This window comes from Salarias fasciatus, chromosome 20 (genome assembly GCF_902148845.1).
Source record: "Salarias fasciatus chromosome 20, fSalaFa1.1, whole genome shotgun sequence".
Lineage (NCBI taxonomy): Eukaryota > Metazoa > Chordata > Actinopteri > Blenniiformes > Blenniidae > Salarias > Salarias fasciatus.
The window spans coordinates 7,591,566-7,616,460 of record NC_043764.1 but is presented as its reverse complement, the minus strand read 5'-3'; the positions used below and the strand labels follow the sequence as shown (position 1 = coordinate 7,616,460).

Sequence of the window (24,895 nt, the reverse complement as noted above, 5' to 3'; positions counted from 1 at the left end):
GCTGTGTGTCTGTGAGCCTTGTGTTATGTGAGCGGTGCACCCAGGGTGTGATTGGTAAAGAAACCAGATGACGGGGTGAACGACTCCCACGATCTGTCTCATCATTTTTTACAAATAAAAAAATATACAATAGAGGAACAGGTTGAATTCAGAGCTCAGTATTATTGATTAAAACACACTTCAAAACTGCCTGTTGTAGTGAACTTGATTGTTTTCTCTGTGTGATGAATGAATGAAAGAATGGATCTGATCATCTTGATTCACGGGTTATTTTTCTTTCCCACACTGAGCGAACTGCCATGGTTCACCTCTGGTGTTCTTTCATTATTTTGAGATTCGAACTCTGTCTTTTGTTCCAGGCTCCTTGACTTCCCCTCCTTGTGTTTGATTGCTGCTCCCTGCCGTGACGTCTTTCAGCTGTGCCTGAGTGTGTGACGGTCTTCACCTGGTGGCTTTGGTATATATCAAGCCTTTCTTGTGCGTCTTGCTCCCCGGTTCGTCTGTGTTTCCCCGTTGGTTGTGTTTCTGTGATTTCTACGTTCTTTGTGCTTCAAGCTTCTCTCTGTTTGGGTTTTTGTCTTGACAACATGGCCTTGTTGGCGGCTTGCTCCAGTGCTTCTAAAGCAAGCTCCCTCCCAAATCCACATTTCTCCACACAAATATCAAAATTCAAAATGTTGAGATTGTTGAACGAAATATTTCTGATTACTAATTTTGTTCAAATATTCTGTGAAAATTCAGGTTCAAAGAGACAGCGCTTTTTGCTTGAGTCTCCACTCCCGTCTTCCCCCGTTTGTGAGGCATTCGGTGCACAAACTGAACCAGATTTGACAATAAAAACCCATGGGGCCAACACTGACAATTTCACAGCCATCTGTGGCTGCAATTTCACAGCGGCAGACTTCCGTCACGTCTTCCTGACAATGACAGAAACACTTTACCAAAACCGCGTCTGAAATTATCTGTTCCGGGAGCCGTCCGAAACGAACAAAAGGAACTCAATACCAACACGATGAAAAGTTGTTGAAGAAAAACAGTTTTTATAGAGAGGGTGACTCAAAATGGTTTTACATTTATTGGTATTGTCTGTTTCCTTCGCAGTGTTCAATAAAAACACACAGTAGAGTTGGGAAATGCGCCCAACACTTTGGTGGATGAAACGAGCACTCAGGAAGGGATGAATCTGGCATTTGCCGCACAGAGTGACTCACATATCCGTTTGACTTCTTTCTCCGCCACTCAGCCGACCAGGAAGGCCTCTTTTTGCCCTTTTGCTCATAAATGTGCCTTTTAGGTGTAATGAGCGGTTCATGCACTTCACCACAATATCCCTTTCAGAAAAGTTTTCATGCTGAATAAAAATGTCCGTTCATGCCGAAGATTGAATTTTACAGCTAAGTGCCTCGGACAGTCCTCTGCCACTCTGGGACTAATTCCGACTGAGATTTAAGAACGTTGTGGCTGCCGGTGCTGCCCTGTCCTCTGGCTTGTGACCACAAGACCTTCCCAATGAATGTTTTTGATAGCTACATCAGTCATCGTCTTCAGCAATGAAAACCTTTGAGAGAGTCAAAAAGACAATCTTCCAACGATCGCCATCTCTCCATGACAAAAATAACAAACCAGAAGAAGGAGCCAGCAGACCACTCTCCTACGGTAACCACAGCCGCCACATGCTGTATGTCTGGATGTCATTTTATATTAATGAAATGATGTCTGGCTTAATCCCACTGGCACCCATGGGTGGATTACAGGCTCAGCTGAACCAGTGACTGTGAATGAGGGTGAACGAGTTCTTCCAAGTTCTGCCAAAACTCTACCGGGAGCTTCTCTGTTGGCAGATGTGATGGGTTTGTCCAGAGACATGGCAGCGAGAGAAGCACTGCTACGATCTTACAGGCTTTCTTTAGGCGAGTGACCCTAATCATTAGTCAGTAGCAATGCGTGGGCTGAAGGGAAAATATACTGAAAAATAGACCCATGGTTTATACTGATGACAAATAAACCACACTGAAAACATCACCTTGTTTGCCAAAGATCCACCCATCTGTCTTTTACACCTAATTTATTCAGTTTAAGGCTGCAGGGGCTGGAGTCTGTGCCAACGAGCACTGGGCAGAGAGCAACTTATACCGAGGAGAGCTTGCCAATTACTTCACATCTGATCTGGTACAGATTGATTTTCCCCTCAAAACCAACATTTTGTTTTGGAATATAATCACTTTTGAAATCCTACCAATGTGGAACTCCCTTTGAATTTTAGCATGGTATATTCAATGCATCTAAGTCAAATTGATACAAAGAGGTTAGACCATGATTTTAATGGATGCAATAGTTTATAGAGACTTACCGTAGCTTGTACTTTCAGTGTAAAAAAAAAAATCTTACTGGCATTTATGGACTATCAATAATTCGTTCAAAATTATATCTTTTAATGAGACAGTGCAGTGAGTCTGGCCCTCAAAACTTTCTGGCATGATGCAAACCATGTAGGGAGTGAATTTCAAGATATCGGTGAGGGTTGATTCAGGATATATGAGAGGTGACAGCTCTGCTCTTTGCTCAGATTTTGAAATATATTAATTTAATATGCTTTGCCTGGTCCCCTGAGAGAGGCTTTGATAACTATAAGGGAGATACATGTCAGCAGATGACAGATCTGAGTGAACTCTGGCCTGGTTTGTCTGAGCATGTTAAAGATGTCTCATAAACATTTGACCTGACCTAGAACTGGGATAAAATATTCACATCTGGCAATTGTGGGTACCTGTGACTGTTGTTTTGGCAGTGAGTGTTTAAACAAGCTGTCTCCAATTTTAGTTATGCAAAAACCACATTAGTATCAGGACACGTGCTTCCAGTTTGCATTGTATCCATAATTTTCCTAAATCTTGCCTTGTGGCGCTTACATGTCTGGTAAAACAGTATCTCTCCGAGAGAAATATCATCAGAGAGCGAAATAAAACAAGGTAATGGCCGTAGTGGTGACTGGGAAGTTTTGGGTAATGGCTTATAGCCTAATTGTATAATTAGGTAATTTTTTTTTCAGACTTTGATGTTTGTCAAATGAGGAGAAGCAACAAATGAGATGAGGCAGCTGAATCTCCACCGAGAGCGAGGGCGCAGTTGGCCTGAATGTAAGGGGTAGATTAGAAATTTTACAAGATCTTCAGATGTGGTGGCAGTGCGGTTTTGAGCCCGCTCTCCTCTTGTGCAGCAGTGTTTGTCATTTACGACCACATTCAGGGAATTAAAAACCACAAACACTGGCTTGATTTCCACTGCAGCGACAAACAGGATGAAGTCAAGGTTTTCTCATTATTCCAACTGCTGTCAAGGTTGGTTCATTATAAGCTCAAGCAATTTCCAGCACATTTCTGAAATAGATCACCATGAGACAAAAGATAAACACAAGCCTGGTATCTAAATGGAACAGACTTGGTATGTATTGTCTTGAATACCTCTGATAAGGGCGGTTTTGTAATTCCTGGGTTTATGAGTGCACCAGAAGGATAACATCTGTCTTTGGCAATGTTGTTGAATGAATTTAAACTTAAAAAAAAATAAAACTATATTGGCACTTGGCATTATTTACTTGTGTGTCGATCATTGTGGTAAATAAAACCGTTTCACTGTTTATATTGTTTTTCTGATGACTGAGATGCCTGAGAGGGTCACCAAACGGAAGGGAGGAGTTTGGATCAAGGCTGAAAATGCCATTTTTATAGTTTGAGTCATATAAAGTTTTACAGCTTTACAAGAACAAAATCCCATGCACAGCTGGAACAATTCATCTCAGTTCTTTGAATATGTAGTTTAAATCTATGGCAGTTCTCCAATTTTTAATTACTTTGCTTAAAAAAAAAAAAAAAAAAATTGTCCTAGAAACCCAGAATCTTGAAAAGGGACAAGGAAGAGAATCTGTTGCCATGAACACTTGGAGCCTTCTGCTTGCTTCCATGATCAGCTCCAGACCTCTGAAGGATCTGAGCATTCTTTTGGGACTTCCAGGAACAGGTGATCAGCTGACCTGAGGTTCCAGGAGTGTGGGGATGAAACAGCTCAGAGAAGAAAGACAGGGCAAAACCATTAGTAAATTTAAAACCAAAAACTGAATATCATAATGAATTCTAAACTTCACAGGTTGAAGGCCATTGGCTCTGTAACATCTAGAACTTGCAACATGAAACGTGGATGACCTTTTAACCTACTGTAAGTCCTAATTTTTTGCTGCACTAACACCAATGCCTTAGGCAGGAAAAATTCACCCCAACACACTGTAGCACTTGTAGCCCTCAGGCAGAGAGCCTGTGGTGTTTGTCTCCATCTGTTGGGATAACATAGATGCATACAGGATGAGCAGGGAAGGTTTAAAAAGGAACTGATTTAACTTAAGTTATATTATACACTTAATTACTATTATGCAAACAACATACAAACAACATAATAGAATTCTTAAGAGAGATTAATATCAGATTTAAAAATAGCGAGCTATTGAAATTTCGGAGTTTATTGTCATATGCCCATTAAAAAAAAATCAAACGAACCATTTTTCCCAGTACAATGAAATTCTTTCTCTGCTGCCGACAGAGAATATATTAGTTATATGTAAATGAAAACAGGACAACATAGGTAAAAACTATGAAGTCTTTGTAAAGAAAAGTAGTGCAAAACTAGGAACATAAATGTCTACATCCAAAAAAAAAAAAAAAAAAAAGAAAGAAAGAACAACAACAACAACAACAACAACAACAACAACAACAAAAAACAACATGGAAGCGTGCAATAAATTTTGAGTCAAAGCTATATTATTGAAGGAGTGTGGACTCCAGTCACCTGTTCGGAAGTCTTACCACAAGGGTTTTTTGGACGATAATTTAAAGTCGAGATATCGAATAAAAAAGTCATTATTACAAATCTATGTTTAACATATATTTTTAAATAGTTTGAAAGTAGTAGTCGTTCGTTATCTCTCTTTCTTCTTGATTTTCATTGCCAAGTGTAGCTTTGTGAGGCGGAACCTTTGTTTTTCCGTGACTTCTGGGGGAATATTATCTCGGTCGGACTCGGTTGTTGCTTACATCTTCCAGGCTTAAACTGCTGTGGTGAGTGTTAACTTTACCTAAATCCACTTCACAGGCACAATGCGTGAACATATTGACACGTTACTATCGTTGATAGTGTTTGGTTGCCTTCGCTGTTGAAGCGTGTCAGATAATAGAAGGAGAGCAGTGGAGATGTTGTGGTTCAGAGGCCCCGGGACAGCTAACATTAGCCGCACTGCGCTAACGCCGTTTAACAAGTAGGCTAATAGCAGAAGCACTGGCACTTCCTCATTCGCGATAGCAGGCTTCCACTTCTCTATTTATTTGTTTGTATTTATCAACCAACTCTGCAGGTTGTACCGCGGATCTCTTCATAAAGCAAGCTATCATTAGTGTAGCTGTGGTTCAACCCAGCTCCATGATATTACGTCATTTATTGTTAGACGGTGCCGAGCCCCGCGCACGAACTGCGGACTGATCCTCCAGAACCAGCCTGTTCTGAAAGTAACAGGGCCAGAAACGTTTAATGATCGCACATCACGTCTTCACGAGGTACAGTCTTCTAGCTACACAACCAGGGCTTTAATCAGTGATACACCAAACCTGTGAGGTGTTTGTAGATATTTTCTCTAATTTTCCCAAAGACCAGATCTCTCTACTTCATTTTCCTACAACACTGGATACAAATGTTGTCCTGTCAGCTGTTTGACTTGTCTCTCTATTGCTTTGGTGATGCTCTGCAGCAAAGTTTGTTGGTTCTATACTCTATTTTATAGTTTGTCTAGGCTTCTCAAAGCTTTGGTTGACCCTCCCTCTGAAAAAGTCTGAAGAGAGGTTACCCTTCATCCCTCTCTGGTTTCATCCTCCCTCTATGCCACTTTATCTTGGCTCTGTAGCCAATCGGATGCAGAATGCACTTACATTTCGTCAGGCCATCATGGTGCAAATACAAAGTGTGTGTGGACAATCACACTCACACATTCACATCTACGGGCAATGTAGGGTCACCAGTTAAGCTCACATACATGCTTCAAATTGTGGAAGGAAACAGGAGTACCTGGAGGAAACCCATGTACTCATGAGCAGAACATGTAAGTTCCACATAGAAAGACCTGCTTGGGAGTTCAACCCATGACGTTCTCACACTGAGGGTCTGTGAGGGGTCTCACTGTAACTGTCGTATTATGTTGTTGCAGCTTAATATTGCTGTGTCAGCATCTAAAATATATAACAATCCACAAATGAAAGGCTCACTTAAAGTATTTTACAGTCTGTAAAAACCCACAACTCCAACGGACTCACAGTTTTAAGGCTTTTGCAACTGATCTCCTTCTAATACCTAATGTAATATGTTTTTTTTCCAGTTCTGTTGCTTGAGTCTTCCTTCAAGCTCAGAGATGAGTTTGTAAGCTGATTATAAGACTGTGCAGGAATGGACTGTAAGCCAGTAATACTAAATTGACAATATTCAATGAGGGTGATATTATTGCAAGGAAAAAGACATTTCAATCAGTGTAATGTGAGCTGGAATGCCTTATCGTTGATTTGTAAACCTGCTCCACAATGACATAGAGCTTAGCCAGAAGTTCTGGCTCAGATCTGGCTGAGGGACCTGTCTATGTTCTCTTTGTGCATGTATGTGTCTTCTTTGAGTTTCTGTTCTTGCACAGCAGCTCTCAAACCTTTATGTGGCACAAGTTGTGCCTTGTGGATGTGAGTGTGTGGTTATCTTTCTGTGTTTGACCACCCTGCTGACGACCTTCTAATCTGCTTATTCAAGCAGTTTAGAAGGTAAGTGAACAAAAGCTACAGCTACAATTGCTTGATGTCCTTATTTTGTTCTACTGTTGCATGTCTATGCTGTTATATCCAGTGAAAGCACTTTGTTAGCGATCTAGAAGATTGATGGATAAACAGGTGGTGGACTTTAAATCTTAGTCAGATGAATTTACCCATGTTGTCTAATCCTATAGCATTGGATTGAACATCAACGTATATTTCCAATGTAATAATAGAAATATTGAGTAAGCAAAGCTTTTGACCAGAAGTTTGCTGGTTTGAATCCCAATGCCTACAGCTCCCTGTGCAAGGCTGCTCAGGTTGTTTCAGTCAGAGTGTCCTGTCAATGATGTGTGGTGAACCTGGGAAGGAGCATTTGCTCTCAGATGATAGATTACCTGCATAGGATCTCCAAGGATCTTCATACTGATGATGAAGCATGAAAAACTGTCAGAAATGTGGCAGTGTCTGTGAAAAACTAGTATTAGGCACTCCGTGCTTCTGATAGCATTCTTTAAAAAGTAATCATACTTGGTCAGCATGGTAAAACTTGTTATTCTAGTCATGTGTGTTGAATTACAGTGACAAGCTTTCTTTATTCTCCAGCAGGTGGAGGGATGAGTCTCTCCCCTGTGACTGGCACCGGAGTGCCAGAAACGCCTAACGGGGTTGCAACTCCTGTTGCTGTGGAGAACGGCCCCCATGGCCCCGTGTCGGTGAACTGTGGGGGGAGCGCATTGCCCGATCCCAGAGAGGATTCATCAGACGGGCCTTTTGCACGCACAGAGAACCATGTTGACTTGGAGAACAGAGTGAATGATGGCAAAGGCCACTTGGACACAGAGGTGGACATCGGTGGGAGGATGTCCAGTTTGTCGTTACACAGCTCTCAGACGGCAGATCCGTCGGTCCCGGCTGCCATAAGCTCGGCAGACACTGAATCAGCACCCAAAGACACAGACACTTGTCAGACCCCTGAGACGGTCTGCCGTCCCGATGGTCTGTGGGACGCAGCACAGCTCGGACAGCCCAAAGAGTCGTCCCAGCGAGGAGGCGCCATGACTGCCGACAGACAGCAGACAGAGGCAGAGATGTTCGATGAAGGTGCTGATTGCCAAGAGGAGGAGGAGGAGGAGGAAGATGGAGAGAAAGAGAAGCAAGACGAGGAGGACGACGAGAAAAACGAAAGCAAATGGAGAAATCAGCACGCGGGAAAGAGAGCGGAGGCTGAGGTGAGGTTTTGACATTTCAGCTCTGGTGGAACGGCCGCAGAAGGGTTATCGTGAGAGAGAACGAAGAATTGAGAACAGTGTCAAATGAGTGCAAAGGGAAGTTGGTGAACCCTCAGAGCTTGGTTCCTCTTGGTATGGTTGAAATGAAGTACAGCCGACTGACTGACAGGAAGGTAATTATAGATCTTCCACTGGATAAACTTTAAAGCAAGAATAGAAGCTGTCTATCAAAGAGGAGGGCCGAGTTTTAAATAGCAGCAGACATGTCTTTTATGCGTTCTTAGTTAATAAGCAGTGATTCAACTTGGCTTCTTCATTTTCCTCATCTTCGTTTGGATTCCACTTCTTCATCCCTGTGTTGCAGTCCTCGAGGCATTACTCGTCCTCGGCTCCTGGCCCCAGCACCTCGTCCTCTTCGTCACCTCCAACTCCGCTCCTCCCCTCAGATGACGCCCCCTGTCCTCCTCACATCATGGCCCAGGTCTGGGTTCGCAACGTCCGGGGGATGCAGGACAGCAAGAGCCTGGATGAAATCAGCCAAGCGTGCGGAGGTAGATTCCTGTCAGGGAGATCTGAGCTCGTGTTTCCTGCAGTTTCAGTCTTCAGAGCTCAAGTTGACGTGTTTGTGTTTTATTCCACCTTTTTAAAGGCCCACTAAAAAAGAAATCAGTCATAATCTTCAGCAATAGACTTGTTATTTGTAGTTTTTAGCTGTGCATTGCAATGTTTTTGGTTTGGTTGCACATTCGTCTCATTTTTAGCTAAGCAAACAATTACCTAATGTAGAACAGAACTCAGGGCCACAATGGTGCGGCGGTCAGCACCCTCGACTCACAGCGAGAAAGTCATTCGTTCATATACTGGCTTTTCTGTGTGGTGTTTGCGTGTTCTACCCTCGTGTTCACTGGTTTCCTCTCACAGTCCATAAACATGTATATGAGGCTAATTAGTTACTTTCGCTAAGTCTGGTGTGTCAGTGATTTGATGTTGGGATTAAACTTTGGAGAAGAATCACATTCAGATCTGAATTCACAGAGGCGTTCACATACGAAAGATCTACAAAGGTTAAAAACAGATGTTTAAAAATGGCAGTGACGAGTTGCATTTTTAGATTTAAAGAAAATCGTGATATTTATAGTTGTCAGCCATTTCTATTTCATCATTTTCATCACTCAAGAGGAATAAAAAATTATTAATGAGTAATAACATGTTGACTGAAGTGTTTTGTTGGTAAACTGAGCCTGCTGCTGGTATTTTGCGTGTGGCTCACAGGTGGCTCTGGGGCCCGAGGCGGGGGCAGGAGTGGGCAGTCGGAGGGCCGGCGGGCCACCATCTCCTCCGCCCTGGAGCTGGAGGGGACCGTGAGCCACGAGGGAGACCTGACCAACTTCATCACCAAGAACCTGGAGCAGAAGATCAAAATGAGCTCCAAGCCCAGTCTGGACTGCAGCGACTGTGAGTACGGAGCTCAACTCAAATCGGTCCATTCAGGCAGATCTTTGTTTTTCAAATCCTGGTAACTCATGACCAGATTAGTGGAAATGCACCCAGTTTCCCCCCTGTGGCTCGGCCAGCTTTCAATCTTTATTTATTCATGGTTTTGGTCATTTGAGGACCATAATGAGGAGCTGACGCTCTCTCTCACTTCAGATAATTAATTACTGTGTCTGTTGTCTTTTTATGAACAGAATCAACTGATATCTTTCACTGTTTACACACGCAGTCATGCGATTTATTCCAAATCCTTATTTAATTTTGAATATTTTAAATACATTAACATCTTTTTGGATGTCTGGCATAACTTGGTAAAATTGCAGAAATAAGCTATGCTATATATAGTATAGTATATACTACAAATACTAAATCCTTTTGGGAAAAGACCTTTGCCAGCCAAACATGTGGAACTAATTTAAGTAAATCATGGAAACACAAAGTCAATCAGACTTTTCTCAGACCTGCAGTCGAACCACCACACACACAAAAAGGAAACGTCTAAATGTGGATCAGCAGCCTTTCTGATTACAGCAATCAAATCATGTTACTTTCTCGTGCCCTCAAAACCAGTTTTTTCCTCTTGTCAGGGTTTAATCTAATAAAATCTAAACTGTCGCGTCACTGTAATTGTAAAATCACGTTTGCGATGTTCAGATGACTTCTCGTCTGATGAAACACGGTCAAGTGGTTACAGAAAGTTTGATGCTCATCACAGATTTTGCTCTCAGGATTCTTCCAGTCTTTCTCTCACTGGTGAAGATGTTTATCTGAATAATTCAAAGGTGAAGAAGACTCGCCCTCTCCCCTCTGCTCTCTCCGCCTCTTTCTCCCAGTTGAATAAATTAGCCTCAGACGAAGGCAGACGGAGACTGCAGAGACTCTGCCGCTCTCAGATGGAAATATATATATTTTAAAGGTCATTCACACATACTATATACTGTTATTTGGCAAATTTCCCGAAGCTGTGCCGGGCAACTCTGTGGGGTTTGCCCATCAGCAGCCGTCTGTCTGGTCTGATTTTTCAGGGAGGAAGCCGCCGAAGCGCCGCCCTTCACTCAGAAACCCCCCTGGATGGGAGTGTCAGCTAAACCGGCCACTCAATTTAAGCCCAGGAACACGGTCAATATGCCCTCTGTGGCAGCTCATTCCCGCTACCTGCTGATTCAATTAAGATGGATGACTCACAGACGTTGTTTAGACTGGAGGGATTTATTACTGAGCTCCTGCCACAGCCCGACAGGAAACTCTTTCACGGATGAAAAGGCCTTTTTTAAAACTCCATCAGCCACCTGCGTGTTGTGTATTCCAAGATTTAATGAGTCGAGGCACGAGTGCCCTTTCGGTTAAGTGCATAATTTGTAAAAATATGCGTCGACGGGCTTTTGTGAGAGCAGGTGTTTCTCCAAATGAGGATAATTCTTCAGTTTCACTTGAGTTTGGTGTGTTTAAACGCTGTTGTACCTGCAGGCTGTGTCTGTCTGCATCTTCATATTCATAACAGAGAATCATAACAAATCATCCGCCCACAGCGGACTGTTCGGGCCCCATCTACCGAAGCCGAGGATTATCCAGGAGACCGGCGGACATTCCACCCATCGATCCCACCGTCCTGCTGGACCTCCAGAAACACACACAGGAAGTGGCGCACAGCGTGGAGATGATGATGCGGAGCCTCAATGGAACCATCCAGAATGTGAGTCTCTGATACTGCCTGTTGCTTCTGGAAGTGTTTAGATTATTCAACAGAACTCTGAATCACATCTATATAAAGACCCTGAGTCATAAATCAAGTAGTTCTGGGAAAGCTTGTCAATAAAAAAAAAAAAAAAAACAAATCTTTGCAATTGTTGCCTTTATGTTTAGGAGAATGTTACTGTTGCCAGTCAAACTACTTCAAATACTGTAACAGATGCATTTTCATGCACGCCACTGATCTCCATGAGTCTTTTCCACTTCGATTTCACTTTAACATTGCAGTTTGTGTAATATTGTACCTGCATGTCTGCACAAACACACTCCTCCTGAACCTTCTGTTTCTCTAATGGACCTGTCTTATTTGTCTGTTAGATGACAGCTCTGAGTGTGGGCTACATCCAGACCTACCGGGACTCGGTCGACAGCCTGGGAGAGTCTGTAGACATGAGCATAAAGGTGAGACACAGTGTATATATTTCTTATTTTTTTTTTATCCTTGTCTCTATAATTCAAAGCGCCGCATCTCTTTGATTTCCCCTGTGTACTTTTTCTGGCACAGGGCATGTACACGCTGATGGCCCGCTGCGAGGAGCTGGACCGCTCCATGCAGCCCATACACACCCTGGCGGCACAGATCCGCGACATCAAACGCACCCTGGACGCTCTGGAAGCCATCTGCAAGTAACGCTGCCTCCCCGGTACGATCCCACACATCCCCGCTTCAAAGACCCGACTCCGAGCACGTCCCCAGCGAGGACGTCTGCAAGCAGCTCGCTCCTCTGCAGGTAGCACACACACCGAGGCATCGTGCACCTCCGGAGTCGTGGAACCATTGCTACTAGGCATGACGGATGATTGGCACTCATACTTCCTCTGTCCTTCGTTTGGAGATGACCATGTCTGCGTCGTGAGGTCTCAAATGAATCCTACTTAATTCGCTCTCGGAGCGCAGCTTGTTCTCCTCTTTTTTTTCTTTTTTTTTTTCCCAACCCATTTCCCTCTAATCAAGTTGTCAAGAAAACCAAATCTCACAAATTAAGACACGTGTGGAAGAACAAGCATTAACAAATCCTGGGATACGTTTGGAGAGACAACCTCTTCTACAAGTTTACGGTGTCAGGAGTGGGATTTCCTCCGTCCAGCCCGCTTGGTTCAGATTGCACTAACCTCTCCTCCCCACACGGGGGCGGCGTTTCTCTCTTTGTCTCGTGGAGAGGTGAGAATAAACTGCAGAGAAGACAGTGACTTTTGCACAGGAACTGAAAGTCTATTTTTTATCTTATGCAACAAAGATCCAGCTCTTTCACTGCAGGCTGAAATAGGGAAGAGGAGCATCTCGTCTGTCTGTTTTTATGTGTTTGTTTATTTATTCACTGTGTCAGCATGCATGTGTGATCGAAAACTGTCTCTGTGTCATCGGGAAGAAGCGCAGTCAGTACTGAGTACTGTGTATTGAGCTCCATCAGTACTGTTTCAGTCTTTCATCCACTCATATATGTGCAGAAGAAGCTTTTAACATGTAAATCTGAGACCTGCTGCTCTGAAGCCGCCTGGTGAGAGGATCAGAGCAGAACTGTCCCTGATGTAGCCTTCACACTGGCTCTATTAGCATTATTTCTAAAATACTCTTTTGTGGAAAACTTTCAATACTTGGAATGAGTTTCTAATGGGATCTGTAATAATGGATATCAAGCCACAACATGCAGGATTACCTCCAGTGGAACTGAAATAGTTCAACTCTTTTCTGTTCTGTATGATATTACCTTACAAGTCATGAAAAACAAAAGTACAACACTAAACCGGACAGCGCAATTATCACAATTAAAACTCTGTATGAATATTGAAATAACTGGGCTAACGCTTTACTTTACAGTGTCAAAGTTGAGATTCAGTTGTACAAAATGTTGTCATCCCCAGCAAATAGGAACATTTTCATTTTCAGGCTGATTTCTGTGCATCCCTGCTTACAGTACGTCACATATGCAAGATCACTTTGTGTGTTTCTTGAGGGAAATGTGTTTGTGTTGCTGAGCTGTCGGCCTGCGTCTGAAGGCAGCTGGAGAGCTCTCGCTCCTCAGCTGGAACCCGGGTAATAAAGTCAAAAGGAGATATTTTACCAAGACAAATGGGAGGCCTCATGTCTGGGGGATCAGTGAGTATTTTCTTCAGTCTGTCACTCCTTCGGTCTGTGAGCGTGGTCGTGGTTCATAATGGCTGTTTCTGTTTCAAACAAATAACCTGAAGAGGCTTTAATAACTACATTCCCTTCACATCAAGTAAGCGTTGTATGGACACAATATGCAAAGACTGACTCCAGCGTTTTTAATTATTCACACACAGACCGTTACACAACCAAAGGAAACTACTTGAAAGTACTTTTTATTTCCAGGAAATCAAGTAGCTGACAGTGTGCCAAGTGTCTTTAATTGGATTGTGTCGGTGCGGTTTGAGCTCGGCCTCACTGAAGACATGACTGCTTTTCAAAACAGAAGTTAAATGAGTCATCAAGAATAGTTGCAGGATTTGAACACAAACCTCAAGATTTCCTCATAGATTGTGGGAAAACTTCAGCGTCAGTCATTCATTGACCTCAATCTTTAAATGCAACTTTATTAATTAACAGTCAACAAAAATCTTCATGTCTTTGCTCATCAAAACTTACACGAGCGTCACTCCAGCTGTTCTGCAGAATCTTTCTTCATCATAGCGAAGACTGGACTTGAATTTAGATAAAGTTTGGAGTCCGTAATCAGCCTTTTGATGTCAGCTGACACGGACTTTCACCATTTTAAAGGTAGTATTTGTTAATTCACTGAATGATAAATAAAGATGATTTTGATGGTTTTGTCTGTTCCTGCTCTCATGAACCGAGACGTTTCATTTCACAGACTGTGGTACTTCTGTCTTTGCACTGGTGGGACCTTTGTAATAGATCGTAGTACGTGTACTAGATTTTGAAGCTAATGCTGGTACATGCCCCTATTACGAATGTATTATGAGATGAATTGTGTCTTCTTGGCGCGCCTAAACTGGACACCTTTATTTCGGTTGTGCTTTCTGTTACTCAAACCAGCTACTGAAGAGCAATACTATAGGAAAGGTAAGAGCACGATGTAATGTGCGTGCTTGAAATGTGTTAATGGGCCTTCTTTTCTATTGGTAAAGATAATTTCACAAAGACAACGGCTCGTGATTTCTCAAAAAATGTCTTCTTTTCTCTCCCCTCAACTTTGTGACAAATTTAACCTGAAAAATCAAAGTCCAGATTCTAATCATCAACCTGTACTGAAACACGGTGGTAAGGATGCCAACGCTCTTTTGTAGGTGAAGGTGAAAATGTCCAGAGAAAAGCCTTTTTTGAAGTCTCCGAAGAATTTTTGAAAGCAAGAGAGGATCCGATGGCGAGGATAGAGACAAATGCCATTTTCTTGTTCTTAATATTTATGTGAATGTGTGATCCATGACTTTTCTGTGTTCCAGTCAGATGCATCTGTGTACATACGACCTCTTTCTGTAACTAAAATGATTTCTATACCCTTGGTCTTGAGTGTATATTTTAATGAAAAACAAATAAATAAATTTACATGAGCAGCAAAAAGGGTTTGGTCTGATTTGCAAGGAGTGATGCAGGTTTCTTGGGGCCAGTGGTGGAGTCGTGGAGTCGTGGAGTCATTTACAAGCTCCTTCGGTGTTGAGATGTGTAGTTCCACTGGATCTCAGGCAGAGGAGGCCAGAGAGCTCGGACGGTGTGCAGGGAGGTCCACACATGCTGACAGGCCAGTGTACCAAAAACAAAATGTTCATCTATAATCCTCACAAGACACATTTGGGGTAAAATGACAAGTTTCAAGCCCTCTTAAGATTTTAATTGTCTTTATTTTAGCCTCGGTTTGGAAAAAAATGGAACAGTCTTCTGATTTTATGAAATGTTTTCATCCTTTATTTTCGATCTCCATTACTTATAAAGGGAAAAAAATAGAGATGAAAGATGAAGAATAATACAACAAGACTTAAAATATTTCACATAGATCTGAAAAATGTCAGAGTGTGAAGCTTTATCATTTGAATTCAGCTATTTTGAGAAACCTGTTGAATAATCTGCATCCTTACACTTGTGGTTTTGTATTATTGGAGCATATTAGCCAGAAGTTTCCTGGTTTGAACCCCACAGGTCACCGCTGTGGGTCCCTGAGGAAAACTCTGAGGCTGGGGAAAGAAGGATATCCAGCTTAAAACGCAAACGTTGGGATGTGATGATCCACTGTGACTCTGTCAGAGTGCAGCTCTTAAACATTTGAATTAATTTGTGATGTGATCATCTTGAAATTATGGATTCAATTCTTATCCAGGGAAATAAAGATCAAGGTGACACTGTCTCTCAAAGTTTGGAGACTAAATCACTTATTTGCAGTGTTTGAATTTAAGAAATGACAAATGCTTATGTCTTTTGGCAATATCCCCAAATTGAGCACAATATCTAATATGTATAATACAACATATTAACCAGACTAATATTCACAGTTGAACACTTAAACCTTCCCTTATATGCCTGACATTTTACCTGAAATTTAGGTCAAAAAAATAATCATTCAGTGGCCAATAATATTTGTTTTTAAGGCGGGTTAAAGGTTCAGTTTACCCAAAACGCAGTTTGGCTTTAATTCTCCAGAATGTAAAATGTTGGTCTCTGACACATCTGCTTTGACAATCCCACATTTAAGGTGAACGTTCCAGTGAAAGTGAAGAACCGACGCACCAAAACAGTCAGGGGATAATGTGGTTATTATCCTTAACCAGTTCCTTTACAGCACTTGCCCTTGGAGCTCCAAGAGAAAGTAGAAACCTGAGTATTGTTGGCCTCATAATGAGAAATTGAGTTCCATTATTTACCTACATGTATATGTAACAACAAACGCATAAAATACATAATCCAGTGCAGTTTTGACAGATGAGGTTGAGTTATGAGTCCATAAGCACAACGCTAAATCCATCTAAATAATACAATCACGATTCCATATTTGCCTTTTTTTTTTTTTTTTTTTTTTTTTATAAGGGGGCGTATCATGCTCAGTCCACGATGTCTGTTTTGCCAAAAGTTAAATGAGGTAAGTACTGTTATACATTTCACTGAGAAGTAGAGAGAAAAAATAACACTTTATTCTTCCACCTGCCTGGATGGTAAAATTTTCTGATAAAATATGAAACAAAAATGTGACTAATTTCCTTGCGGTTATATCTTTTAAGACCATTTCCATTTTGTTTTTATCTTCTTCAAGATAGATTAAATTACTATCTCGATAGCAGTGATAAGTTTCCTTTTTATCCAGAACCGTTTAAGACATTCAGCCTTTCAAATTCTAAGTCTCTGGTGGGAAAAATTGAATCAGTCACACGAAGTGAAACCTCTGCTCAGACATTTCCGTCCATCAGTGTGGCTTTCAGCTAGTCTGAAAGAAACTAGAGCTGAAACAACTTTTGCGTGAAGGACAGTCCGAGATAAATGGTTCTAAGCGTTAAACATTCAAAACTGCCTTTGATGAGTTCCTGAATACAGCAAAAACCCTGGAAATGAGTATAATACACCCCCTCTGAAAGGCTTGAACCAGCCAGTAAAAAAAAAATGAGAAAAAGTGCTTGGATCGCTGTGTCTTGGCACGTGCAGTGAGTAGTATTGAATTCCACATCCAGCTGTAGTTTGTCCTCTACTATTTTCTACTGTGTTCGGTTTGTGTTTCGCTACGAAGCAGCAGACCTGCGTCTCGCAGGGATTTGTTGTCAAGGGCACTTCAGACGAGTTGGAACTTGCAGCTCGAACGCTGAGCCACGTTTTAAGGTTCCAGGCAAAGGCTTCCAGCCACCAGCAACAGCAGGACAGTCAAGTCAGGTGCATTGTGGGGGTCGGCCCCCCCGTCCGCGGGGACTCCCAGTGAAGGCGTCGGGCTTCCTGTGCCAGGCGAAGCGTCGCCTCTCATCTCGGTCACAGAGGCACGTTTTGTCGCGGGGCCCGTGGTGGAGGTCGTGGTCGATCTAACTGCAGCTCCAGGAGTTTCCTCTCCTGTTGCCCGAACAGATACTCCGTCTTGGGGGGACTGCTGGTCCGAGGCGTCCCTGTCTAACGTCTTGTACCACTGGCACTGGAAGTCTTTCTTCCAGATCTCGGCTGGATCTGGTTCGGCTGCTTTAGCGTCTGTGTCTGGCTCATCTGTGGCCTTCGCCGCCTCCGCCTGACAGGGAAGAAAGAAAGTGATGCAAACAGCAACTTTTACATTCAGAGGGAATATCTCACATTCTACTGTATCGGTTTGATTCTTCTCTGGTCTAAAAATACCAGAATTCAACATTTTTCATAGTGCTCTGCAGCAATATTCAAATTTTATGTTGGAACACTTGATTTTGACATCTATGGTTTTGCAGATGCTGATACACAGCAGTGTTTCAGTGTTTTGAAGTATCAAACTCCACCGGATCTTCTTCTGTTGAGTCTCCAATACAGTTCAGCAACTGGACTCCCTGCTGTTTTCTTCCCCTCTCTCTCTCTTTTTTAAATCCTGCATGCCTGGCTGTCTTTATTAGTCCTGACTCAAAATTTGTTTTATTTGTTTCCAACTTTTCCTGCTTGAGAACTTTTGTGTTTTTGCACGTGCCTTTATTCATGTGTACAGCACAAAGAAACATTTTCCAGAAAGTTTCTCAACATTTTGAGATCTTTATTCCTCGTCACTGGCTGTTTTGAGTGCGGCAGTTCTATCTGTGTGCAGCTAATTAACTAGGAATTAATTTCAGTTTCATCTGTCAGGGGACGTGGTCACCACTCGTCCTGGAGTTTGTCGTGTTTCTGCACAATAGCTGCTTTGACAATGCTTCCAGTGTTCGACGAGGCTTTGTATCTGAAGACCATTAAGCAGGCTTCTCTAAGCATTCATTAACGGCTTATTTTAGCTGTGGATGTCAGAGTCTCACACACAATTAATAATAACTGGAGTGCGGTACATCAGCAAGCTCCGTTATCTGGACTTGGATCTTAAAACTGGCTTTAAATGACACCTTCTCACCTTCTCAGTGACTTTTTCTGCTGCTGTGGGAGGAGGTGGGAGGTGGAGATAGGCAGAGCTTTCTGGATTTTGACGGACGCATCGACCCCTTCCCTGGCAAAGGGAGGCGGAGCAGAGTCGCGTTGCCGTGGTTACGTTCGTCGAGTAGGGACCCAGGACCTTACGGACAAACTCGGCCAAGTCCTGGCACTCTCTCTGGGGTGAAAGAGAGGTGGACGGTTTTATTTCAGTATACAGCAGGGACACCTGTACAGCTGTGAGGATTTCCATTTGTTCATCCAGCAGCACATCCGTCTTCTGTACGGCTTTATGAAACTGGAGATATCTCTCTCTGAGGCAACAGTGTTAAACACGACTCTTCATGTGGTGCTTCATGAAGTGTTTTGCCATGTTAATAAACGTACAGGCTTATGAAAGACATGAACAGAAGCATACAGCGACTACCTCAGTCTTGGTCTCGCTTCTCTCCCAAATGACGACTCCTGCTGCTCCCATGGCTGCACTCTCTCCTATCGTGCTGACCAGGTCAGTCTGAAGAAGATCAACACACAGAAATGAACTACGAGAGCAATCTGACAACATTTTTTCAGTAAAATAAAATGCTATTTGTGCATGTTTAAAAAATTATCTATAAACAGTGTGCAAATGAGAGCTATGATGCTACTGTAATCTGTTTCTTGAACACCTGCAGTAAATACAGGACAGACACGCTGTTTAGTCTCACCTGCGACAGAAAAGTGTTGGTTGAGACGTAGACACTTTTGACCAGAGGGAAGACGGGCAGATCAGGCTCTGCTCCAGACAGAGATGAGATTCGAAGAGCTTCTTTAATTTGACTGGACAGATAAAGCTTTGCTCCCGGGGTCCCGCCCTAAAGAAAGGAGCATATTGAACACAATGAATCTAGAAATAAGGAAAATCTAGTCAAAGTGTTGTTTTCTGTGTGTTTATTGCTTCAGCTGTAAAATACTTTGAAATGCCTTGTTTGTTAAGCTTCAGCTTTCCTCCAGTGATGGACACAATATGGACATCACAGGGTCTCTCGTCAGCTTTAACAGGTGAAATGGGATTCTGTCCACTTTGTGCTACATATCATCAATCTTGATCTCATTTTCAGCTCCAATCTCATCCATAATCTTGCTCTTCAAGTCCGTTTCAAGGTAATTCTAATTGTAAAACACTTCCCCAATCTTATTTTCATTTTTCTGTCCATTCTTATTCTAACCTGTCACTCATCTCACTGTCATTATCAATCTCATTTTTCATCAATCTCGTAATTCAAATTCTTACACAAACATGTCTCACTCTCAGTCTTATTCGGTCTCATTTGCATGCCTATCCTCAATCTCACTCTCATCCCTTTCTCTGTCTCCAAATCATTTCCTGCTTCATTTCCACTCCTAATCTCATTCTCATCCTTCATCACAGTATGAATCTCAGTCTCTCCGTTCCACTTCCACTCTAAATCTCACTTGTAATGTGATCCACCCTGTAGCTCTCACTCTCATCTGCTTGTCTCTCTGTTTGACACTCTGTCTCCTATATCATCCATACGGTCAGTCCTTGTTTTACTCCTAATCCTATTTTCATTCTTTATCTCATTCTCAAGCTCATTTTTGCTTTCATACTGATTCTAATTCTGTCCTTCTCTTTCATTCTCATTGTCAGACTTGATAAAAGCCTCATTCTCAATCATATCCTCACTCTCAATATCATCATCAATGTATTTATCTCTCTGATCTTAGCATTAATCTCAAATAACTACATTTATACAGCTTTCATTTGTTTCTGGCTGCGGTTGGTCAGTATTAGGTTAAAGTGGGTAAAACAAAAGAGTTGTTGAAGTAAAGATAAATGTGAAAAATGCCCACCTGCAGCTTCTCCAGACTGAGGAAGGGGTAGAGGGCGGAGCTTCGCTTCCAGAGCCATACCAGTTCGTCATTAAGGGACATCTCTGAAGCGGGGCACCTGCCGGTGTAATTGGCTAACGCAGTTTGGGCGGGGTCGCCGTTGTAGCAGCTGGGGTAGGGAGAGACGCCCCACAGCGCTTTGGGCCGCAGCCTTCTGGCCTCTCGGAGGGTTTCTGTGATGACGGACTGAGCTGCAGCCTCGAAGTCCACCTGTGACCAGATGAGAAAGTCATTCGGCCTTCCACAGATATTTCACATGATGTTGGTGAAAGGCTCAATCTTTTCACACCTGATTTGGCCACTGAGCTATTTTTTATCACGAGATAACAGATTGGAAAATAGGATTGCTTTCTCTGACCATCCAGTCAAACCACACCTGGCTGTTTCAGGTCAGGCTCTCATATATATGTAACACACTTCATTAAACCTGAGCTTGATTGAAACTGAGTTAGATAAGAAAAATATTAATCAAATTGCTTCAGAAAATGGATTAAATGCAGAATTCTGTGTTCTTCACCTCTGCTTCATTAAAAAATGCTCCAGTAAACAACAAATCAACTCTTCCTGCCGTGGCTGGTTTTTATTATTCCTAATTTTTTAGCTTTATCTTCACAGAAGCCACAGTTCCAATTATTGATGAGTCTGAATGTCCTCATAAGATATAAACAGGAATTTGTCTTCTTTAAAAGCAGCTTCTAATTAAATTTATGGTTTTGAATCCAAGTGCGGTCTTTGTTTTATTCTTGGGAGCAGCTTCAGAGTACTCTTCAGAGGATCGCGCAGTTGTGTTGGCAGCTTATCTCTTAAAGTACAGCAGCGAGTGAAGCACTTGTCTTCATCCTGCTGCATCCTCAGTTTTCCCCTCCTCATATCTGGTCCCTCTTTAAAGGTACTCACATCCTCGCTTTGAAATGTAGCCAGCTTATTTCCGATACTTTGGTTTGATGACCAAAAGCGAAGAAGTCCAAACTCCTTTTTTAATTAAGCATCATAGGATCCCTCTTGAGAGGAAATTGCATCCTACCCCCATCTGTCAGCAACTTTAAATGTCTTCTCTCTCTTTCTGTCCTCACTGCATCAAACCCCTTTAATGTTCCACTTTTATATATTTCCCATTGTTTTTCCTTTTTGACTTTCTTGTTTTATGCCTTTTTCTTCCTGCTATATCTTTTATTTCCTCTCTTTGAAAAAAACATTTCCATGAGAGTTTCTCACCTTTGACCACTTCTCCAGCTCCTCTGGGGTCCAGTTAGGAAAGAAAGCCTGCAGAAGCTTCCTTGATGCCTCCCGATACATCTCTTGCTTCTCTCGGTTTCTGGACCACTGGGGGACCCACTCGGCCCAGCGCAGCACCCCCAGCCCGAGGTACCTGGGAGCTGGCAAGGCTGCATCCAGATCCAGCTGCGTCTTCTGGAGGTGATTGTCCAGGCGCATGTGCTGCGGGAGCCCCCCGTTGACGGGAGTGTCCCGGTCGATAAAGTACGGGTAGTTTCCCAGTGTGTCTTCATAAAAGACGGCGACGCGACCTGCCCGCTCCATCCCGAAAGACCTGGGGTCCGTCCTCCCTGAGCAGGTGGAGTCAGGGATGCCCCAAAAAATAATGAAAGGCTGACCGGAGAGGAGAGGGGGGCGGGCCGGCTTCGGAGGGCCGGCTGTGCAGAGGCCCGCAAACGCAGCGAGCAGGAGGAGGAGGAAGAGGACGGCTGGTGATGAGGCCGTGCGAGTCCTGAGACTGGAAACGGTCTGTTTTGGTTCTGGATCCGGGTCTGGGTCTGGGTGGGACCGTTGGTCAGTCCACGCCATTGAAGCGGCAGCCTCGGCCTTTCACCCTTTGAGCCTGTCGTCAGCGATCATGTTCCTACGAAAAAAAAACACAAGAAGACGCGGAACATTCATCAGTCTGTAATGGATTTAGAATAAAACATCCAACAAGGTCACTTTTCAAGTAAAGGCCGCAAGCCTGAGGCGAAGGACCACTGATCTGTGGTTGATGTCGTTTCACAAAACTCCAGTAGTAATATTAGATCGTCCGTCCACATAATAACAAAAACATGGTCTCACTTTGCTCGAATTAGTGCTACCTCAAACAGAATAATCTCAATGTAAGGTATTTAGGATGTGTTTAGTGAAATGTCTTCATGAGGAAATAAACAAAGTAATCCTGTGATTTAGTTTGTCATTGCTTTACTGCTTGTGCTGCTGAATCCCAGGAAGCATGCAAACAGCCCTGGAATTAGCTTTGCAATGATTTTTGTGGATGGAAATGTATGCTGCATGTTTTGTCAGAGCAACGGTGCACACGGTGCAATGTGCACAAGTTTTGTTTCTTTACAAAGTAGATTGCGCAAGACTCTTTAAGCTAAACACATTCGTTGTTGCTCTTGCTTTGGTTGATATTTATGACCAGTTTGTTCGGCATCTATCGAAAGCATGTGTTGAATTTTTGTTGCAGCGCTTCTAGTAATATCTCTTTCTGTTGGTAAAATCACATCGTCTCTTCACTGGTCAGAGAGTGGTTCAGTGAAGACACACAAAACAAACACAATCTTTTTAACCACCGGTAAAGACAAATATGACAATATTGAAAAATCAGAAATGGACTTTCCAACTAAGGAAGCAGACCATGATGCACTGTGTTGTTTTACAACCCAGATTTTGAAATGAGGGATGGATGCCGTTAGCTCACCATACCCTAGTTGGCAAAATAAATGTCAGTTAAAGCAGTGAGTGTTTCATTCATATAGAAGGCCACTTAGCTGCCAGCTACTAGTTCCCGCTACAGCTCAGTGGGGAAAGCGGTTTGGCTGTGCCTTTCATCTTGAGAATGAAAACAAGGTGGCAAGAAGGCTTTTCCACAACAAAAAGGCCTTCAAGCTCTCCACTCGCAATGTGAAGCCACGTTCAACTCAAGCATTTGCATATTATCATCCACAGAACAACGGCAGCTGTTGCTCGGGGTACGAGCAAGACGTGCTGTTTACCGGAGACGTTGAGAAACCACAGAGCTTGTCTCTACAATGGCTTTGCAAAAAGTGAATCTATTCAACTGAAGTGCTTGAATAAGTTCTTGTCAATCCATTAATGTTATAATTTCAGCTATTTCATCTGCAGCCAGTGAGCTATTTTGGGATTACGGGTGACCAAGGTCCAATCTTGAAAGGCTATTAGAGAGTTTGACCCCCGTCACCCGCTCCAGCGAGAGAATAGCGTCACTGACACATTTATAACATTTTCTTTTCCCTGTAATTAACTTGATGAATCTGGTTTTAATATTCATTTTCGAGTATTTCTCACCGTGTGACTCATACAGCACATCTGAATTGAGATGAATTGCTTATCTAGTGAGTTCAAACTGTGAGGGAATACTGAGTAACAGTTTATATGCAGAAATTTACACTTAAGCAGTCATTTTATCGAGTGGGTTGGCTTCAGTACTTTCACATATTTCCTAAAACTCGCCTGCTTTTGAAAAGTGAAAAGACATCCAATAACAAGCTTCTGTTGTCTTTGCGTTCTCCTCTGTGATTGCAGTTGTTTTAACTGTCGTTTAGCTTGGTCACCAAATGTTTTGTCTCAACATGACAGCAGCTTCTGCACGTTGTCACACTGTGATTAACGAGCATTTCTTTGCAATTACACAGTACGACCTTTTAAGTAATCATCATCCTGCTCAGCCTCCTTTCGCACTGGAAATAATTCTCACGGATGCATTCTGCCTCGATGTAAAGGTGAAGTCTGCGTTCCAGACGACTGAAACTATTCCCTTTACTTTGAAAATCAGCGCTTTATGTGATTGTAGTACGGGACAGCAGGGCATCCCATGTAATAGTTTTACTCCAGAATATTATCTTAGAAATTCTGAACGATCACAGCTCTTTTTGAAGTGTCACATTTTTGGAGAAGACGACGCAAACTAATCACTTCCTGCAGGTTTTTGTTCATATTAAAGAAATCATCCTAGTTGGACATTTTTTTTTCACATTTGGATTTTTTTTTTTTTTGCCTTATAAAACAAACTGTACCTGTAGAAGACGTGTTATTCGGTTCTTCTGACAGAGAAACCGAACCGTAACAGGGAAGCAGACGTCATTACTGGGTCTGATTAGAGAAACATGGAAGGGATACATTATGTATTTCCACAGTCAGAGGGAACGACTGAGCTCTTGTTAAGCAGGCAGCGCACCATAGACATAATGAGAAGTAGAAACAGCTCTAAGTCTCAGTTTTTTGTTGTTTTTTTTTAAATAATGTGTGGTGCAGAGTTGTTCTGTGTAGGCGGTAGAAGTTGAGTATGATGTGTGATGGGAGACTCTTGGTCGCAGAGCAGAAGAATTCTTTATTCAAATGAAAAAGTTGTTAAAAGAAAAAGAAACAATGACTTTGTTAACGTCGTGAACTGGCAAGCGGTCTTAAAAGAGAACCGTGTTTCATCATCATCACCATCAGACGGTAATTTAAACTGTAGAACAGGCTCGAAAAAGTCTACTTATGGTGTAAATTTGTGTAACTTTTTGCAACCTCTGAGACTGAAACACAATTCTCATTGTGCTCATTTAGGCGCTGATATCTGCACAGAAATAAGTTTGGCTTCAGTTGAAATTTTCTCACCTTGTTTTTGGGGTTATAATGCACTTAAATTACACGGGGTTCAGTTTACAACGGCGCATTGCACGAGCGCTGTTTACACG

The 24,895-nt window shown here is 42.6% G+C and overlaps 2 protein-coding genes across 3 annotated transcripts; one reads left to right on the top strand and one right to left on the bottom strand.

The window, feature by feature from the left end:
• The first annotated feature begins 5,065 nt into the window (after positions 1 to 5,065).
• borcs6 (BLOC-1 related complex subunit 6) lies at positions 5,066 to 14,088 on the top strand. 2 transcript variants are annotated; one of them, XM_030118505.1, is made up of 7 exons: positions 5,066 to 5,105; positions 7,431 to 8,056; positions 8,421 to 8,607; positions 9,329 to 9,511; positions 11,080 to 11,243; positions 11,618 to 11,701; positions 11,805 to 14,088. In XM_030118505.1, exons 2-7 carry the CDS (start codon positions 7,442 to 7,444, stop codon positions 11,928 to 11,930), a joined length of 1,359 nt encoding a protein of 452 aa, XP_029974365.1. In that variant the 5' UTR covers positions 5,066 to 5,105; positions 7,431 to 7,441; the 3' UTR covers positions 11,931 to 14,088. The 2 variants fall into 2 exon arrangements, with proteins under 2 accessions (XP_029974365.1, XP_029974366.1); XM_030118506.1 differs by lacking the exon at positions 5,066 to 5,105 and adding an exon at positions 5,444 to 5,597.
• Positions 14,089 to 17,073: 2,985 nt separating this feature from the next.
• Positions 17,074 to 22,010, bottom strand: LOC115408557 (hyaluronidase-1). Its single transcript, XM_030119385.1, has 6 exons — positions 21,423 to 22,010; positions 20,169 to 20,417; positions 19,022 to 19,168; positions 18,742 to 18,828; positions 18,298 to 18,492; positions 17,074 to 17,469 (listed from the first exon to the last, which is right to left on the bottom strand). Exons 1-6 carry the CDS (start codon positions 22,008 to 22,010, stop codon positions 17,074 to 17,076), a joined length of 1,662 nt encoding a protein of 553 aa, XP_029975245.1.
• Between the last annotated feature and the right edge of the window lie 2,885 nt (positions 22,011 to 24,895).

Coding starts and splice junctions, on each gene's coding strand:
- borcs6 (XM_030118505.1), top strand. CDS start 7,442: ATGAGTCTCTCCCCTGTGACTGGCACCGGAGTGCCAGAAACGCCTAAC. Junction 11,244..11,617: donor TCAATGGAACCATCCAGAAT/GTGAGTCTCTGA, acceptor TTTGTCTGTTAG/ATGACAGCTCTGAGTGTGGG. Junction 11,702..11,804: donor CTGTAGACATGAGCATAAAG/GTGAGACACAGT, acceptor TTTCTGGCACAG/GGCATGTACACGCTGATGGC.
- LOC115408557 (XM_030119385.1), bottom strand. CDS start 22,010: ATGGCGTGGACTGACCAACGGTCCCACCCAGACCCAGACCCGGATCCA. Junction 20,418..21,422: donor AGCTGGAGAAGTGGTCAAAG/GTGAGAAACTCT, acceptor ATCTGGTCACAG/GTGGACTTCGAGGCTGCAGC. Junction 18,829..19,021: donor CCAACACTTTTCTGTCGCAG/GTGAGACTAAAC, acceptor GATCTTCTTCAG/ACTGACCTGGTCAGCACGAT.